We start from the raw sequence: 18,092 nt of genomic DNA on the forward strand, positions 1-18,092 counted from the left end.
CAAATTAAACTCCACACTATCAGCAGACGCTGTCGGAGTGAAAATGAGCTCAGCAAAAGGTTACCGCACACACTCTCTTCTCTCCTTCCCAGAGAACCGGCTGCAGCCTCGAACGAGCTGGCACATAATTCTTGTCATCACGCTCATTTAAATTAGTATTAATGAGGCCATAAACAATGAGAGTCTGCACTTTATATCAGTTGTTTTCCCCTATCTGTTTATGAAGGTGACTTTCTCTGAGGTTTCAGTAATCACAGTGCTTTATTTGCAGTACTCAATTCTAAAGCATCTCTTCTTACCAGTAGCTGGCTCAGCTCCATGAAGTCAAACATGTGGCTCTCGTGCATCTTGGCCAGCTGTTTGCCCAGCTCAATGGCCTTTTCCCACATCTGAGAAGACACATGCACCACTCGGTCATAAGAGGGACTACTGTAAACATAACACAAGGTATACTTCGCCATCTGGTTCCCCCTGCTGTTCTCGGTAAAAACCCCTACCTCACAGCTTCGGGGGATAACAGTTGATGCTTCATGCGCTAACTACTGAGAAGCCTAAACGCTGTCACAACTCAAGAGTCTTGTGGCTGGGTCTGTGTTTTTGTTGCTTTTGCAACTTCCTGAGAAGTTTGCCAATGTTGACTTACAGAACAGACATTCTCTGGAGTGGTTTAAGCCTCATGCTAAGACAACAGCTCACATGTAGAGCAGCTAATAATCACCTTGCCCTTGTCCAAGTAACATATAATATCCTGGAAGAGCCTCTCTTTCAGCTCCTGCTGGGTCCACACATGCTCCCCGTCTCCCCGAGGTATCAGATGAGCTGCGCAAGGTTTGTCGGACCACTGCGTTAAAGCAAATAACCATAAATAAGCATTCAGTTCACCATTTAGAAGCACACTTGAAAAAGATTAAACAGCTCAGACTTTAAAAAAAAGATCTCTCTGTCAAAAAAAAAAAAAAAAAAAGGCTTTGATGTGTCAGAGACCTCCAGTAATTCGGCATGCAGCAGCAGAGTATAGGCTGCCTCTGTGTAGTTCTCACAGTCCAGGTGCAAATCTCGCAGCTTGTACAAGTACCTGTTACAAGAGCACAGCGGTTAGACACAGCTCGCCCATTAGCCTGCAAACCAATAGGCTTTACGTCTCAATCTGACACACCTAATGTAAATGTCCTCCCTCTTCTTCTCTTTGTAGAAATTCTGCAGGAAGGAAAAAAAAAAAAAAAAAAAAGAGGGAAAATTTGATGCTTTTTCTTTAAACATTTTCTTTCAAGCTATTTGCATAGGTGATTGCTTTATATTGCAAATAGCATTACACCTTTGGTTAATATAGGCAGAGGGCATACCAGCACATTGACGGTGCAGCTCATGCGGTGCTCGGGGCTCTCATCGTGTGTGATGGTGCGGTACGCCAGTAGATTCTCCAGCAGGCTGCTCAGCAGCAGAGCCAGCTCTTCTCCTGACTGGGACAGGTATCTGTGGCGTCTGCAGTGCTCCAATAATCTACACATACCCAACAAAACAAAAGTCATTTATAGACCACTCTTCAATTGTGAAGGTAAATTTCTAGTTCATCACTTTGCTAAAGCCCGACTTGCTTACAATTCTAACAGACTACCTCGCTCTTCTGGCTCCTTGAGAGCCGAATCAAAATACAATCAGAAAGGCCTTTGTATTATTTTTTGAAGCAATCCTATGCGAATCCCTTTTTGAGAAAGAATCAGTGCTTTTCATCAGTGCGGTGTACTCCTTAAACAGATTCGGGTAAAAGAAATCTTTGCTGTTTGATCTGCTCCTCTGGCTTACGTTTTCTCCAGCAGGACTTTGTACTGCTCATCCCCTCGGCCTCCCTCTACCTCTTGATCCAATTTTGTTATCAATTCATTTTCAAACTGCAAAGATGAAAAGAAAATTTAAAAAATAAATAAAGTAACCAAGGCCACCATCACACAAGCATCACAAATGTCATATTTAGCCAGGAGCAGCTTTCGCAGAATTCAAACAAAAACCACCAAAGTGGCGAACTTCTGAGGCAGATTTTCACCGTTTCAAACGTGTGTCCAGGGCTGAAGTTGTGCTCGCACTGCATCATATCAAAGAAGATTGGGATGGTGGCTTTCCTCAGTTCGGGCTCAGGCACTAATGTGACCTCCAGAATGGGTCCGACCATAGCTGGGATGAACTTCATTTTGTGGGGGCCTGAGGGACAACGAACATTATCACACAGAAACATCATAGTGTTATTTGAGGAGGCAATAAACCACATCTTCATTCTCAACAAAGAGAGGACAAATCTAATAATGTGGCAAACAAAACAACAACAAAATATGAAGCCGGACAATAAAAAAATATTGTCTTGTTATTCCCCTTGCATTACTTGCAGGGAATGAATACACAGTTCCACAAACTCTGTGATAACAGAAGCATTACCAGATGGTCCAGCACACTCACCGAGATTATACCACATATCTCTGATCTTAAATCCAATAGTCTTCCTCATGTCTCCGTATCTGCAGCAAAATTCAATCAAAGCGTTGTTAAAATATGCTCTACAACCACAACAAAAGTGGCATAAGAGGTGTGCAAATGGGAAATGATGACAAAATGCAGTCATTTGCATATGATTTAAATCTTATATTTAACTGCAGAAAGGAAAACAAAAAATAGAACAAATAATTATCAGACCACATCCTACCTCGTAGTACCATATCACCCATATAGAGCAGCTCACTTGCTTGCTAGAGTATTTAAAAGTAAAATGGGAGGCAGAGCCTTCAGCTTTCAGCCACCTCTTCAGCTTCCAGTTTGGATTCGGTAGATCATAAAGGGCCATCTGATTGCTGGGTCTGTATTACTGTATGGTCTGTACAATGTAAAGCACCTTTAGGCCACTGTTGCTATTATTTGCGCTATATCAATAAAATTGAATCAAAAACTCTCTTGTTCTTTTAGTTTGAGAAGCTGGCAGATAAGGACCTGTGAGGTATCTGTCAAACTCCTGTAGGTACTCTGGCTTCCCACTAAAACCAGTTTGTTTAAATGGAGTGGTACATACTGTTGAATTACCAGGATACCCTTTATTTCTTAGAACTTGAGAAGAACATTAGATTTCAATTTTTTTGGTCCATTTTAACACTATAATTTGACCCGCAGAGCCTGATTCTCCACCCGCTCCACTAACCAAATTTACCACTTCTTTAATCAATGCAACAGCGGACGTAATAGGAATGGGGTTTTCAAATGATTAATCAGTCTTTTAATGTGATGAACTTGAGTTCGGTAGCACAATGTGCCACAGGAGAACAGAAGTAATGGTTGCTAACGAGGCCCAATGTATGCCTTTGTAGATACTCCATTAAAAAATTCATAAATGATTTATGATGAATTATTCCATTAATCATTATTTGCCATTTACAAGATTTCCAATCAATTTCAGGTTACATTAGAAGAAAACAAATGTGCTTTCAAAAATAAGGACTTTTCAAAACAAAAGTGATGCCAGTCTTTTTTTTCTTGTATTGTGTATTAAAAATAAAAATGAAAACACATTTATTCTTCAGCATTTAATATGCTTTTCTTCCATATTTAGCCAATTATAAAACGCACTCTATTTTTGTTTACATTCTACACAACGCACAATCTGTTTGTTATCTTTAATAACCTGTCTGATGAATAGTAAATGGTCTCACTTGTTCAGTATCTTGTTTCGTTTTTCTTGAGAGAAGGACTCCAGCTGCAGCGTCTTGTGAGTGAGAAACGCCACGGTCAAATGAAAGTAGTTATTCCACAGCTGCGAGGGGAAGCAGGGTTTTCAAATATTAATACCATAATTAACCGATTTCGAGTTTGTGTTTAATAAAGAATGTAACCTCTACTGAAGCAGGAGGAGGACGAGACTAACCTGGAGTTCAAAATGCACCTTGTCCAGGAAAAACTTGTTAAGGACGTCTGAGTACAGGTTAATGGCCCTGAGGAAGACTCCCATCTGCACCAGGTTCATGACCATCCAGTCAGCGGGGAAGACATTTCCCATGAGGTCTTTAAACATGATGAATGTCTCCATGAGGAAGTCCTTGGGTCAAAAGTACAATAAAATCATTACTGCATGGGTTTACTCTCCAGCCCTTTAAAGAAATATAATAAAACCTGCCAAAAATTCACAGCACTGCAACTACACGTCAGTCAGGCATAATGGTCCCACGGCTTAATTAAGGCCCACGGACATCCTCATCATGCGTGCTTAATCCACTGCATGAAATGTCTAGAATCAATATTCTCTTAAGGAGCAGTAAGTGGCCTGGGTGGTTTAAAGCCCATTATTGATGAGATGCTTCAGGACAAGCTGTAGCCAAGAGGGGAGGAACCAAGACACTTACAATGATATCCTGTCTCGTCTTGAAGGTGCTGATGTAGTGGGAGTAATGCATGTCGTCCATTTGTTTGAGGATCGCCGTCATGCAGGCGAGATAGTGACCCTGCCACAAGAGAGAGACAGTCAAATATCTTTAAAGTAAAAAAAAAAAAAAGACACTTTCAGCACATATTTTACATATTCAGCTATATATATAGCCATTGTTCATGTCAGTGCCATTAATATTAAAACCAATACTGACAATGTGGTTGTCAAGGACACATTTCAGCTGTAATATGAGTGTGTCTTACAATGAGAGGAGATGATCGGTCCATGCTGATGACAGTGCGATTAACCCTGCGAAGAAGCCTCTCCATTATCAGCTGAACGTGCCCCCTGGTTGGACCCTGCGCAGACAGAACAGCTTCAGGCACCGTTACCAGCGACGTAGACGTGCTGTCACAGACTGACAGAATCCCTTTTTGTTAAACTGTTAACAGGGGCGCTTTCATTATTTTTGAAATACTCAGCTTTTACAGTATTTGTCCCCGTGGAGATGAATGAAATTCCCTTTGCGGTGCCCACAGTATTTAATTTTAAAATAGACACACACGCGCACATACACACATAAAATATAATAACTCAATCAATTAGTGGATTGATTCACTAATTCCAGTTGTCAAGCATTTCTGTATCAGAAACTGTCATGTCTGGATTTTAGTCATATTAGAGTAAAAATTCAAGAGAAAAATTGTGGTCGTCCATCCCCCCCCCATTTCTGACTAACAAGTAGTTGTGGCAACTAACTGCTCCTCAGGTGGTTGAGAGTGCAACAACCTCAACCTCTGTGTGACCTCTGGTTTCCTGGTGGAATCCGTCTCTAAACCATCACGGCCTGATTCGTGCTGACTGCAATCACTCTCAGACAAACTGGCGAAGGCTTGTAAATAATAGCAGACTGCTGCCGCACGTTCCAGCTAATCACAGTCATTCTGTTCCAATGAGCTCAGAGTTGGAACTCAACTCAACTGGTTGCCATCGGGTTGTATTCTGGTTATAATCCTTTATATAAGAGAGGCTACATCATTTTGCAGTTGAATTGCTGTCCTGCAGCAATTATGTCCCTGTTTGTGGGGGAATGTCTGAAATCCTGTTACAAATCCACGTGGTTCTGGCTGGATTATGAATATGAATAGTTATTGTACATTTTGTGTACATGCAGAAGGCTCCAGATTTGTGATTTTTACCAGATTGCATGAAATTGACCACATTCAGTTGCAAACTAAATTAATCAGGATTAATTTATGCTTTCTGGCAATGGAAAGAAAACTTAGAAACAATTCAAAAATACAAACAAATGTGTACAACCTATAAGAGACTGCCAGCTCTAAGGTTTTTAGCGTTTTAATGGATTCAGCTCTAAATTTACTGACACCACGTTGTCAGCTTGGCTACATTTTTGACCACAAAACTCAGCAGCAGTTTGCATATCACCAAGCTACACACGAAGCCTGCTCTCTCATCTAAACAGTAAAAAGATACTGCAGTGGGATTTGTTGAATTTATTGCTTTCTACTTTATTACTCTGTCATGCTTGTGCTGAATCATCCTTTGACATAGCTCTATTTTTGGAACTCGTGAATATGGGCAGGTCGCTGGTCTGTTATGGTCTGCTGTTTTTCTTTAGGTATAAAATAAAAGGATGAAATAATTTAATGTGTATTTTTCATATTTATCAACGTTAGAAGGTAGGCTTCACACTAGTAAATGTAGGTTTGTGGATTATCCAGACAACCTATGTGGGAAGTGATGTGACTGCCATTTTTCTTCTCACTGGAGCATCAAAGAAGGTAATTCCATTCATCTCCGGTATAATAGGGTGGGGGGTGGGGGGGTGGGGGGGGGGGGGGTGGGGGAGAGGAAAAGTCACTAGAGAGCAATATTTCAAAACCTAGGCAAGTAAAAGTCAAACTGGGATAACTAGATGTTCCACTTAACCATCCATCCATCCATTTTGAACAGCTTATCTTGGATAAGCACAACAGTGGCAGCAGGGTAAGCAGAGCAGCCAAGACATTCCTATCCTTAACTACATCCTCCAGCTTCTCCAGAGGATCGCAGACTCCTCCAGGTTAGATGAGATCTATAATCCCTCCAGCATGCTATGGGTCTGCCTAAGGCTTTTTTCTCCAGTTAAAAGTACTAAGATAAAATCTAAAAATAGGCTCAATTCAATCCAACTGGCTCCTTGTGATGGTAAAGAGTAGCAGTTTTTCTTTGTGATCCCCATGGATACCTAAGCTCTTTACGCTCTCTGTGGATAAATTGAATTTTGGCAGCTCGTATCGACCACCTCATTTCTGACGAGATAATTCCTACGGTAATTTGGACGTGAACCAGTAATTGCCTCACCACGTCTTTGCGGTCCAGGTTGTCCAGCACTGTGCTGAGCAGCTGGACGCAGGCCTCGTAGTCTGGTTTAGTCGAGTGGTCGTCCAGCTGCCCACTCAGCTGATCGGTAACAAGCGGCAGAAGCACATCTCGACACTCTGAGGGAACACGGCACATTTCCCGTTAATGGATCTAACCTAATAAACTTGTACGCAAGTGTAAAAGTTGCTTTTCCTCTTTCATCTCATACGAAATGTCATCACAGGCTTTTTTTTTTGAGCCTCAAGGACTCCTACCTGGCTGCCTGAAAAGGTCACTCTCCACCATTTTACACATGCAACCAAGCTTCTGACGCACGAGCTGAGAGTCGGGAATGCTCTCGATGAACTTCGCGAGGAGAACGCTGAAAGAAAAAGAGGCAAAAGAGCAGCTGTGACAATTTTAATGCTATTCACATTTCACATCCAGTAATTATAGTCACAGAGGACTAATGAGCCGCACACACGACGGGTTGATTTTACTGCGGCAAGAATTGAGGAAAAACGCCTCCTTTGCTCAGAAGTAAATATGACAATTTGCACGTAGACAGGCAATTATCATTTCCCGCTGTGCAAACTCTCTGGAGAGTTACCTGAGCTCCACAGGATCAAACACAGTCTGGATGTCATTAATGATGCTGGGGAGGTATTTCAATATAGCCCCCTGAAAAAAAGAAAAGAATCAGGTCTCATCAGGCTGAAGACGATTTTTATTCTCTAGTCAAACAAGCTTTTTAACTGAGCTTGTTCCTCACCTCATCGAGCCCGCCAGCAAAGAGCTCACATTATTTTGCAGTTAATTTGTACAGCTTCCTCCATAACTTGTGTACAACAGTGTAACACATTTTTCACAGCTGGATTGCTGCAGTTATTGAACAGCAGCAGCAGAAAAACAGAGACCAAAAACCAAAATAATATCTTCATAAAGTCTGACCAGCTGCATTTTAGTTCCATTGTAAAGCTAGACAAATGGCTTTTTGGTTAAAAATAAATAAATAAATACAATTATAAAATGCTTCCACATGATATATTTAGTTCCTAAACACACAAACACCTTCAATGTACCTTTATCTTTACTCCCTCATCCAGCGGTCTGTCCATGAGAGAGTTGAAAGAGAGGAAGAGGGTGCGGATGGAGTTGAAGAAAGCGTCTCCGTCCTCGCTGTTCCCATAGAACCTGCAGTAAAAACACCACCATTAAAACACAAGAAGTCACCCTCCGAATGATGGAAATGCTGAGTGGATTCTTGTGTTGCAGTGCTTCTCACACCTGAGATAGAGGACTCGGGACTGTACAATAAACCTGAACAGGTACTTGAGAGCTTTGAGTGCAGCATAGAGTCTCTCAGTCAGGCCAGGCTCTTCAGCATGGCCCACATAGTAGTTAAGCACCCCGGTTAGCTTCCTGAGAAAGTGAATCAGTTAGACATTAAGGTCTAAGGGGGTAATTATGGTGTGGGAGGAGAAGAAGAGCTGAAAGAATTAAGAATAAACAGCACAAGCTATTAAAAGTATAAATATAGAACGGGGACTCACACGTAAGCCAAGGTGGCGCTGAAGTGCTTGTTGATGTAGGTTTCCAAGACGGGGTTAAAGTGCTGGAATTTGATGTCGCCAATAAGAGTAATTATAAATACCTGGATAAATGCAAAAGGAACAAGGAGGAAATAAAACTAAAGTCTGTGCAGATTAAAACAGTTCATAAAGGTTATCATTTTATGTAAATGAAAAGTTGTTCACTCCTCTAACGTTATAGAAAGGCTGTATCAAGTAGGCGCTAATGCAAACAGAGCATCACACAGTCACTACTTCACACGAAGTGCCAGGTTTTGGTAAAAAAGTATTAGTTCAAACAATCGGAAAAACATCAAGAGGCAAATGCGCTCAAAGCTGCTATGAATGGCCATATTTCATAAAGTCTGCCATCACAGACAAGAGGGAGGCATGATATGATTTAAATATAGAGATGACAACACACATTTTCATACAGCGCGTCCTAGAAGGCATTCACAGCGTTCCACTTAGCTGTTTGCACGAGAAGTGCCAGATTCAGTTATGTTACAAACGGAAGAAAACAGAGAGACGAGAAAGTTTTAACCCCGATTACTCTGTCACCATCGCACAGCCTGGGTGTGAAAGTCAGATTGCTGCTTTCAGGAGTCATAGTAATAATAAACAGTGGGTTCTTGCCAACCTTGGCATAAAAAAAAGAAAGTGTGTGTGTGTTTGCGGGGGTAGGGATCAATCATCTCACAAGCAGTTCTGATGGACTACGCTGGAGCATTAAACGCGTTCAAAAGCCAAAAACACTGGGTGGCTTTTAAGAAGCAGGCACAGGAACTGCATTTATCATCAAGGCTGGTGATCGCAGCAACTTTCGCACAATTTTTGTAAATTTCAGAATGAATTTAAATTTGGGAAGGAAAAAAAATTCTAAACTTGTGAAATCAGTTCAGTTTTATTATTATGACTCATTTTCATCCCTGTGAACTGATTCAGCCTGAGAGAACCCAAACTGAAACTCAACAGTAGGATTTAACACATACTGACACTGGCTGCTGTTGCATGTAAACTTTTTTTTTTTTTGTCAGCTGTCTTTGATGTGTTTTGATCAGCTGACTGAAAATGGGCATATATACTGTACAGTTTGTTCACTGCAACAACAACAGTGCCTGTCATTGGGTAGCCAGAGGACATTGACAGGAAGAGCTCAGCAAGACACTAATCAGGTTAAATCATTTACATTTGATTTGTTGTTTATACTGATGGGATTATGAAAAGGTTTGTTCCACACCCCTGCAATTAAGCAATGGGTTGATCCCAATTATGGAGTGTTTTAATTGTGTTTGGGCTTTTAAACTGATGAGAATCCTAATATTAGGCTATATGCAATTGTAGCTCCTGTGACTAACCAAGGCATTAAACACCGGAGTGTCAAAGGTGTCCTTTTCTGAGGTTTCCATCATGATGTTGAACAGGGCATCGAGAGTGTCCTGGAGGAACTGTGGATTAAACAAAAACCTGTTACAACAATGCCATTAAATACAGTGTTCTAAAACACTCTAGATAATTTTTGTGCATACTTTAACTATCTCGCTTCCTTCCACCTCCATGAGTCTTTGCAAAATCTGGTCAAGATCCTCAGTGTTAGACCTCCAGTTCAAAAGGCCGAGTAGATCCACTAAAGGAGAAAGGGGAGAAAACAAATGAACACACAAAAAGCAGCAGGAGCAACGTCTCCTCTGTTGCCACATCACTTAATGTAATCCACATTAAAAGGCAGAAATTTCAGCATTAATTGAATCAGAAATGCATCAGACAGCATCAACACATCAGCAAAATATTGGCAACACGGATCACTTTAATTAATTTCAAAGCCATCAGCAGGGAGGTCAAATGACAGTATGCTTAGCTATCCATCAACAAAGCTGTTTCATTTCTTAAAACACCACTTGTGACAGGACATCTTTTCATTATGACAGGCTGGAAGGGTGGCAGAAAAAATAAGAGATGAGCCAGATGGTACCATTCTGAGTGAGTTTAGTGGAGCAGGTGAGTGTGGCAAGCTGGAAGCTGTCCTTAGTCACAGGAATGACTCCTGAATGGTGGAACGGCTTTCCCGTTTGCTTCTCCTTCTCCTCCACTTCCGCCCAGGTTGCTGGCAAGGTGAGATAAACCTTAGCATCCTCTGCTTTTTTCACGTCAACCTAGGAAAAGTCAGAAACTAGGGAATGAATCATGAGGTTTCACTGATCAATGGAAATCTAATTTCATATTTATTGACTCTGGAGAGATTCATGAATAATCCATCTACCCATTGTCAGCTATTCAAGACAGGCTTTTTGCATAATTAGATAAAAGCAATAAACATTCTCTTGCTTATCTTAAAGCTCAATGAATTACCTTTAACACAGCATAAATATGTGAAAAGCATCCTGTCCTATACATCATTCCGCAACAATACCTTATAGACGATAAGATCGTGTCTGCCATCTCTCAGCGTGGTTCCGTCTCCTCTCATAAGCCGGACGAAGGCCATGCCAAAGGGCTTCTCTGACTTGTCCCTAGCTGAAGGGCACATAGGAGCATAAAGATGGGAACTCATCCAAGAACACTCACACTAGCTGTGTTTAACATGGTGGCAGCATTACACGTGGGTGTTTGTCATACAAATAAGGCACAGTCACTCACAGTCCTGGGAGGATCTGTGTCTAAACATCACCCTCAAGTGGCAGCGGCACACGTCTTCAATGGGAATCGTCACCTTGCAAGGACAAGGAAAAAAAAGGTACTGGAATTAGGAAATGTGCTAATACAGGATTATGCATATGGAACAAATGCAGTTGGGAGATTTACATATAGCGCATTCAACCAATGCAGTCCCAACAGATTATTGTATAAATTGAGCCACAGCAAATCCATTTTGAAAAGAAATCTCATTAGATAACATGACGGCACAGAGCTGCTCATGTGGGTGCTTGCTGTGAGCTTACCTTCGCTGTTTCATTCCAACAAGGCTGCTTCACCTGGTAGTAAATGACAGACTTGTACTCCGTTATGCCATCATAACCGGCTCCAGGGAATATGGCTTTCTAAAGACATTAAAGGAAGAGATTAGTTTACATGACAGGAACATCTTCAATGTTCTTTCTGCTGTTTTCAATTGTCTCTAACTTTTTTCTTTTTTGGTTAAAGTACAGCAAAGCACATAAATTGCTACATGTAATCAATACAGAGTTACAAAATGTCAGTTATCAGTTAGATAATGATGCAGCAATACGGATGGTCTCCCACCAAAGGATTTTAAGAAACAATTTAGCTTGAATAATTTGGTAGATCCCTCCTTCACATCATCCACTGCCGCTTATCTGAGTTTGGGTCATAGTTGAAGCCCCAACTTCCCTCACCCAAGCCACCTCTTCCAGCTCATCTCAAGGGACACAGAGTTGTTTCCAATCCAGCTGAGAGATATAATTTCTCTGTTGAGTCCTAGCTCTGCCCTGGGGCCTCCTCCTATTAGGACTTGCCCGAAACTAGTTGGTTTCCAAGAGGCATCCTAATCAGATGCCTAATCCACCTCAACTGGCTCCTTTCAATGTCAAGGAGCAGCAGTTCTACTCCAAGTCCCTCTCAAATGACTGAACTCTAACCCTATCACTTCAGGGAGAACCCTGCTACCCTTTGAAGCAAACTCATTTATCTGCAACCTAATTTTTTCAGTCACTACCCAGAGCTCATGACCAGAGGTGAGGGTAGCAACTTAGATTGGCCAATAAGTCGTCTGCTTTGCTTTAACAACAGATTATTACAATGTCTGCTTCACTGAGGACGTGGCGCCAATCTGTTTGTCAATCTCATGCTACACTCTCCCATCACTTTTGAACAAGACAGCAAGTGACTCAAATCCTCCATTTGGGGTAGTAATTCATCCTGGTCTAGGAGTGAGCACTCCACCCTATTTTGAGTGGCCTCAGACTTTGAAGGTGTTGATTCTCATTCCAACAGTCCCACACTTTGCTGCTAGTTATGAAGTTATCATGGATATCATTGGATTGGAAAGACAAGTCTCATTCTGGAGACACTCATATGGATCTTAAAAAGCTGCAGGTATTTATTAAACCAATGGGAAGAATTCTGCAAATAGCTGGAAGCAACAAAGCAAGCTTCAACTCCAAATTATGTTTTACAAAATCCACAATAGGGCATATTTATTGGTGAATCTCATCAATAATCTCTAACAGAGAGGTATGGGGCAACTTGAGTAAGTGAACTGTGCTTTCCAGTTTTTATAGACTAGTGTTTACTAAACAGAAAAAAAACAGAACTTCTGATTGTTGATAAGTGAAATAGAACACTTTTCTATCTTTAGGGCTGTCCACAACCACATGTATACTGTCACAATTATATGACTTATATAAAGATGCCATTCAGTAAGCTGCATTAAGATCAAATTAAATTACATTTTTTTTAAATGTCATTCACTGGTCTATTTTACCTCCATGGGATTGCCTTCATCATCGTGCACACTCAGTATGACCTCTACATTTTTGGGGGTCTTCTTTTTACCACGGTCAAATTCTCCTTGTAGCAAGGTTACATAAATATCATTCCTCACGTTTCCTGGATGAGGGATAACAGACGATCAGAAGGTTGTGTTGAGAAATTTTAAAAAAGCCCCTCACAGCTTCGTGAGCAATTAAAATGAGCATGACCGTCGTGAGAACTGCCCATCAACAAAGGCTTTAATTCACCAGGGAGGATGATTTCTGGAAAGCCCATTTTCCTGACGATAGCGGTGCTGCGGTCCACAAAGTGGGGGTAGTCCTTTCTGACTTGGGCAAGGTCCCCTGGGAGAAGCTTCATGGTCACAAACAGCCCTGCCAGCAAACATGTAAAGAAATTCAATGAGGCAGACTGCACCTTGCAGACCCCTCACACATCAATTATTTTCCTCAAAGCAAAAAAAAGGTCAATTTAGAGCAACCCTCTAAAATCACAGGGGAACACACTGTCTGTGAGCACTTCATTTTACCCTGGCCTTTGTGATTGACCTCCCGCGTGGCAATGACTTTGTTGAAGACAGCTGTGAGGGGCTCATTCTCTCCTATGACTCGAGAAGGGATGCGCGGAGACATGATGAGCTGCCTCTGACGGATGTAGGTTTCCATAGCTATCCTAAGAAGGAAATATAGAGGTGACAATACAATGAAAGTAAAAAAAAAAAAAAGAATCAACTGCCAGCATCTTTGACAGGTGACAAACAAATGGACGGAAGAGCTGCGAAGGCACTGTGAGGCTTTCTGGAGTTTTTGACAACACGCACCATCTCTCCCAGATCCCTGCTGCTCTGCTCGAGTGACTACAGCAGAGAAAATCTGCTTAAAATACTAGCACTACTCTAACTTTTAATAAGACAAACACCAATGTGTATAAATTTGAAATCTCTTTATAGATTTCCAAAAAAAGAATCGATCAGTTTTGATCTTTAAAGTACTTTAAAGCCCTTGACCACATTTTTAGTTTACAGTTACACTACTATGGAAGTACTCAGCGAGGTTAGCCAAACATCTTTGTATCAGAAAACAGAATTACACAGTGCCGACGCTGTAATTACACAGAAGGGAATAATCACAAAACTCTATTGTAGTGGTTTAGTAACAAGGAACAAGGAAAGCAGAAACGTGTCAGCTAAGGTTTCACTGTCAGGTTTCTGTGTGCTGCAAAAGCATATATCACATTAAATCAATGAAATGTTGTGTTTTTACTCTTCTACAATGTTGGATTAGCTTTCAGTTCTCCAACACCATGCTATGGCTAGTCTGCTCTACCTGTGACTGCAGGTTAACACAGCAGATCGGGGTGTTAATCAAGGGCCAAAATAGGCCCAGCAAAAGGTCCCAGCTGGTCCACTGGATGGCTTTTTAAGGTGTAAAATTAGCAGAGAAAGAAAATCAATGGGTTTTTTTTGTTTTTTTGGAGGGGTTACTTTATTTTGCACCACAAAGCATGGTGTTACAGGCTGTTAAGGACGAGTCGCATCACGAGAGCTGTTGTCCAAACCATTAATTTAATCTGAGACAGAGGTCTGAATCATCATCACTTTTACAGCCTTCTTGCCGACAAAGACATCACCCAAGGCTTTTACATAATGATATTAGACTAAGACAGTTAAGCCGACACACTGTGCTGACAGCAAACTGAATGTAGAAAAACTGAGACGTGTTGTTGTAACTGCATTTTTCTTGCAGCATCTCATGCTGTTTTGTAAATGGAAAGTTTATTAAATATGAACGTTTATGTATCTATGAACGTTTTTTTTTTTATATGTTAGGTTATTATTTAGTTATTCTACTTCACCAGACCAGCTCAGATTAAACTGGGCAATGTGTGTCCCAAGATGTAAGGTGAACTCTAGAGTTTGCTACAGACAGCTTGCCAAAACTGGTGATCTCAATCGGTTCCATCTCACAGCCTTTCACCACGTTCAATGCTCAGGAGAAAAATGTAACAGTGTCTCGTTGTAGTTATTTATTTATTTATTTTTATCTTGTGTTCAATTAAAAATTTACTTACCCTGGTCTATTTATATTTACCTAATTGTTCGTACAGTGCGAAAACATTACTCTGTTAATGAAATGAAAAAAAAAATCATTAACCTGTCAAGGCTGGAAAGCTTAAAACGCTCAGCGGTGCAATCTTTCCTTTGTATATGTCCAAACAAAAACTAATATTTATCTGAAGGCTTGCATATTTCCTGTCAGATACAAAGCACATAGGGCCAAAGTCTTTCAAGATAAGAAGGATGCCACGAATTGAAAATTTAAATCAGTATTATTTTTTGGTCTCTACCTTCTCAAAAAGACAGAGTGATCTGTTCTAGAGTGAAAAGAAAAGAAAAACTGAGGTTAAAACTTGGTAAAATTTGTACAGAAGCCAGAAATGAGTCGAGATATTTTTGGCTCTCTTCCATCTACGATCCCTGTGAACATATGACTGTCATTGTTTATCTCCCCCCTCCCCCTCCAGTTTGTAGGTGCCCTAAAAACATGATCTTGAAGCTTCTCTTTCATTTAGAACTGCAAAAAGTGTTTTGTCCTTGAAATACAGTGTAGGAAAAGTCGAACTGCAGCCTTGGAAAAAGAAAAAAAAGCAAACGTAATGGAACACAGTTGGCAGTAAGTATAACTCGAGAGCTATTCATGTTCTTATGAATTATTTGTGCTCAATTGAGTTGCGTTACAAAACAAGACCGAGCCTGTAAACAGCAAAAATATGACAACATTAGAGGACTCACTGCTGAAAGGGGATGAAATGCTGTTTGTCCTCGTCATCTATTTTGCCGTGGGCAATGTCTGTTATGTCCATAACTGCAATGACAAACACATTGACACATTCACAGTAAGGATGCAGACTGAAAAAGATGAGCTAATTAACTAGATTTGACAGCGTTTTCTAGTAAATGCCAAAACGACAGCAAAATGGGAATCACCTTTTTTCTGTTTTATTTTTTAAAGAGCTCGGAAAGTTAATTAACTTATAAGTCTGGAAAGTGTATTTTCCACGTCTGAAAAAGAAGCCGAGCCAGGTGTTGGATCTCGCTCACCTGTTGCCTGGCGCAGCAGAAAGCCAGCTTAGTAAGATATATTGAGCGGTCTTGATCTTGCCTTTGAATTGTTCATTTCACCCGGATCTTTTCCTAGAATGCTTTTTTTTTTTTAAACGCTTTTTCCCTGGCTAAGAATAATATGACTTCTGAGTTGAATGTTCATTCTGACTCCGGTTTCAGTCCATTTGCTGGAACACCAGAGGAAAACCATTTCCCATCAAATCCACTAATCATCTGGCCGAAAACAAAAAGACAGTTGCTAAACCAATTTTCCTCCGACTGCCTTGCCAAGGCAGAGTGAAGGCATTTTCTAGGTCAGGAAGCAGGTGTTCCCATTTCGTTTCGACACATGGATCTTTCATTTCTCCACCTCAACAAAACTATTCATGCATCTGTACCACGAGAGAGGGCTAGCTTTTTCTTTTTTTCCTTCTTAAATTGAACTTTTATACTGCTCTTACAAATATTAGGACATAAAAAAGTCCCTCACCGGCCACACCAAACGGTCTCCTAAGTCCGCCTGTTTGTTTCTTGCCCTCTTTCAGCTCCATGCTGCCCACTCTGATGATCTGGCACACCAGGAAGAGTCGCTGCCTCATCAAGTCAGTGCTGCTCAGGTCCTGGACACAGAAGACACACAAAAGATTATTTATTATGGCACTGCGAGAGATAAGGTGCATTAGGTACAAAAGGCAGTGACTCTACTTGCCAGTCATTGTGTACACACACAGGGCTGGAGCTGAGGACCAGATGGAAAATATTTCCATGATAAAGGAGTGGAGTAATAGCTTTAAACACATCGCCTTCCCAGCATGTTTATATGCTTATTTTTCTCAAGGTTTTTACTTTTCAAAGGACCATCCACTTGTGTGCTTTGCTATAATCTTAAACTGTACACCTTGATTAATGTGGCTTTATCACACTCCAAACCACTAGCTCCTGATGGCACACATGGAGGTTAACACAGTGACTTGATTACAGAGCACCGCTTATTAACTTAAGCAGAAGCAACATAATGGAGGCGAATGCATTCAAATTTTCAATGATGTGCTGTGAGTGAGCCATTCAGTGAAACTTTTAGTAAATTAGGAGCAATCCAGACGCTAATTGTCTTCTTTGTCACAGACTTCAGGCGGCGCTTGGATTGTTTAAATCTGAAAGAGAGGGAACGCACTGTGGTGGGTAGGGATTTGGTTACCGTGAATAGCGCTGGCAGGTTGTTGAGTTTTTCAATTTCTTTAGGCATTCCCGTACTGGCCCAGCGCACCAGGAAGTTCTCACTGCAAGAATTTAAATAAAAGTCACAGTTAGAGACGGCGTTATCTGAAACCAAAGCCAGTGATGTAAAAGCAGCATTATTTTATGTCTCACCCAATAAAATCCAAAAGTTTCCAGAAAAAAATTTCAAGTGTCTGCATATTTTAAATGCCATAATTATAAGAGCCTAGATATCCCTGTAGGCCTTACCAAACATAGGAGGATGCAGCCATCCTAAAAGAATCATCACCAGCCGGTCATTATTGGTATTTCTGTCAGGACCATTTTAGTCAAAACAAGACTGATTCCATCTGCAGTAAATTATATTTGGCGGTACATCCCTGTTCTGGGACCTCCCCGAGAGCACACATCCCTGCATTTCCATGCACAAATATGGAAAAATGCAGGTTGGACAGCAGCGAGACACCCCCACAGAACAGAGCATCCCATAACAATGCACATGACATCAAAGCTGCATCTACACAGGAAGTGATTTGCAGCAACGTGGTGACCATAGAAAGCCAATGTCATTCAGGGTGGCTTTAAGCAATGCTGTCAACACGAAGCAGGTGGGTCATCTCCGTGGCAAGCCAGTGAAGTGAATACTAATAAGAATGCAGAATAACAGAATAGACCAGCATCACGGAACATGACATCCGAGCGGCATTGAGGAGAGTTAACACAAGGAAAGCGGCGGGACCAGACGGCATCACCGGCCGTCTGCTACGCTGCTGTGCTGACCAGCTAGCAGGTGTGTTCACTTACATCTTCAACGAGTCCCTGGCGAAGTCTGTGGTCCCCACATGCTTCAAAAGATCCACCATCATCCCTGTGCCCAAGAACAGCAAACCCTCATCCCTGAACGATTACCGGCCAGTTGCACTGACCTCGGTAGTAATGAAGGTGTTTGAGAGGCTGCTGAAGAACATCATCTCCTCCTCCATCCCAAACA

The 18,092-nt window shown here is 41.3% G+C and overlaps 1 protein-coding gene across 4 annotated transcripts in view; it reads right to left on the reverse strand.

The window, feature by feature from the left end:
• Positions 1-18,092, reverse strand: part of dock5 (dedicator of cytokinesis 5) — a 39,374-nt gene that overhangs the window by 9,673 nt on the left and 11,609 nt on the right. For all 4 annotated transcript variants that reach the window (XM_086313590.1, XM_086313588.1, XM_086313589.1 and 1 more), the window contains exons 9-38: positions 17,082-17,163; positions 16,374-16,503; positions 15,572-15,644; positions 13,310-13,452; positions 13,029-13,154; positions 12,773-12,897; positions 11,271-11,369; positions 10,969-11,041; positions 10,742-10,845; positions 10,304-10,484; positions 9,861-9,958; positions 9,690-9,779; positions 8,314-8,414; positions 8,048-8,182; positions 7,843-7,954; positions 7,371-7,441; positions 7,036-7,142; positions 6,761-6,897; positions 4,660-4,755; positions 4,374-4,472; positions 3,899-4,069; positions 3,687-3,787; positions 2,449-2,507; positions 2,042-2,196; positions 1,804-1,889; positions 1,344-1,500; positions 1,157-1,197; positions 985-1,075; positions 719-841; positions 300-389 (exon numbers count right to left, since the gene is read on the reverse strand). In XM_086313590.1, coding sequence (XP_086169716.1) covers positions 300-389; positions 719-841; positions 985-1,075; positions 1,157-1,197; positions 1,344-1,500; positions 1,804-1,889; positions 2,042-2,196; positions 2,449-2,507; positions 3,687-3,787; positions 3,899-4,069; positions 4,374-4,472; positions 4,660-4,755; positions 6,761-6,897; positions 7,036-7,142; positions 7,371-7,441; positions 7,843-7,954; positions 8,048-8,182; positions 8,314-8,414; positions 9,690-9,779; positions 9,861-9,958; positions 10,304-10,484; positions 10,742-10,845; positions 10,969-11,041; positions 11,271-11,369; positions 12,773-12,897; positions 13,029-13,154; positions 13,310-13,452; positions 15,572-15,644; positions 16,374-16,503; positions 17,082-17,163 — 3,256 coding nt within the window. The remainder of the gene's footprint in view (positions 1-299; positions 390-718; positions 842-984; positions 1,076-1,156; positions 1,198-1,343; positions 1,501-1,803; positions 1,890-2,041; positions 2,197-2,448; positions 2,508-3,686; positions 3,788-3,898; positions 4,070-4,373; positions 4,473-4,659; positions 4,756-6,760; positions 6,898-7,035; positions 7,143-7,370; positions 7,442-7,842; positions 7,955-8,047; positions 8,183-8,313; positions 8,415-9,689; positions 9,780-9,860; positions 9,959-10,303; positions 10,485-10,741; positions 10,846-10,968; positions 11,042-11,270; positions 11,370-12,772; positions 12,898-13,028; positions 13,155-13,309; positions 13,453-15,571; positions 15,645-16,373; positions 16,504-17,081; positions 17,164-18,092) is intronic.

The sequence above is a fragment of the Aulonocara sp. 'chitande type north' Nkhata Bay genome, linkage group LG12 (genome assembly GCF_057382095.1).
Source record: "Aulonocara sp. 'chitande type north' Nkhata Bay isolate Kocher_YH1m ecotype deep benthic linkage group LG12, A_spYH_male_GT1.1, whole genome shotgun sequence".
Lineage (NCBI taxonomy): Eukaryota > Metazoa > Chordata > Actinopteri > Cichliformes > Cichlidae > Aulonocara > Aulonocara sp. 'chitande type north' Nkhata Bay.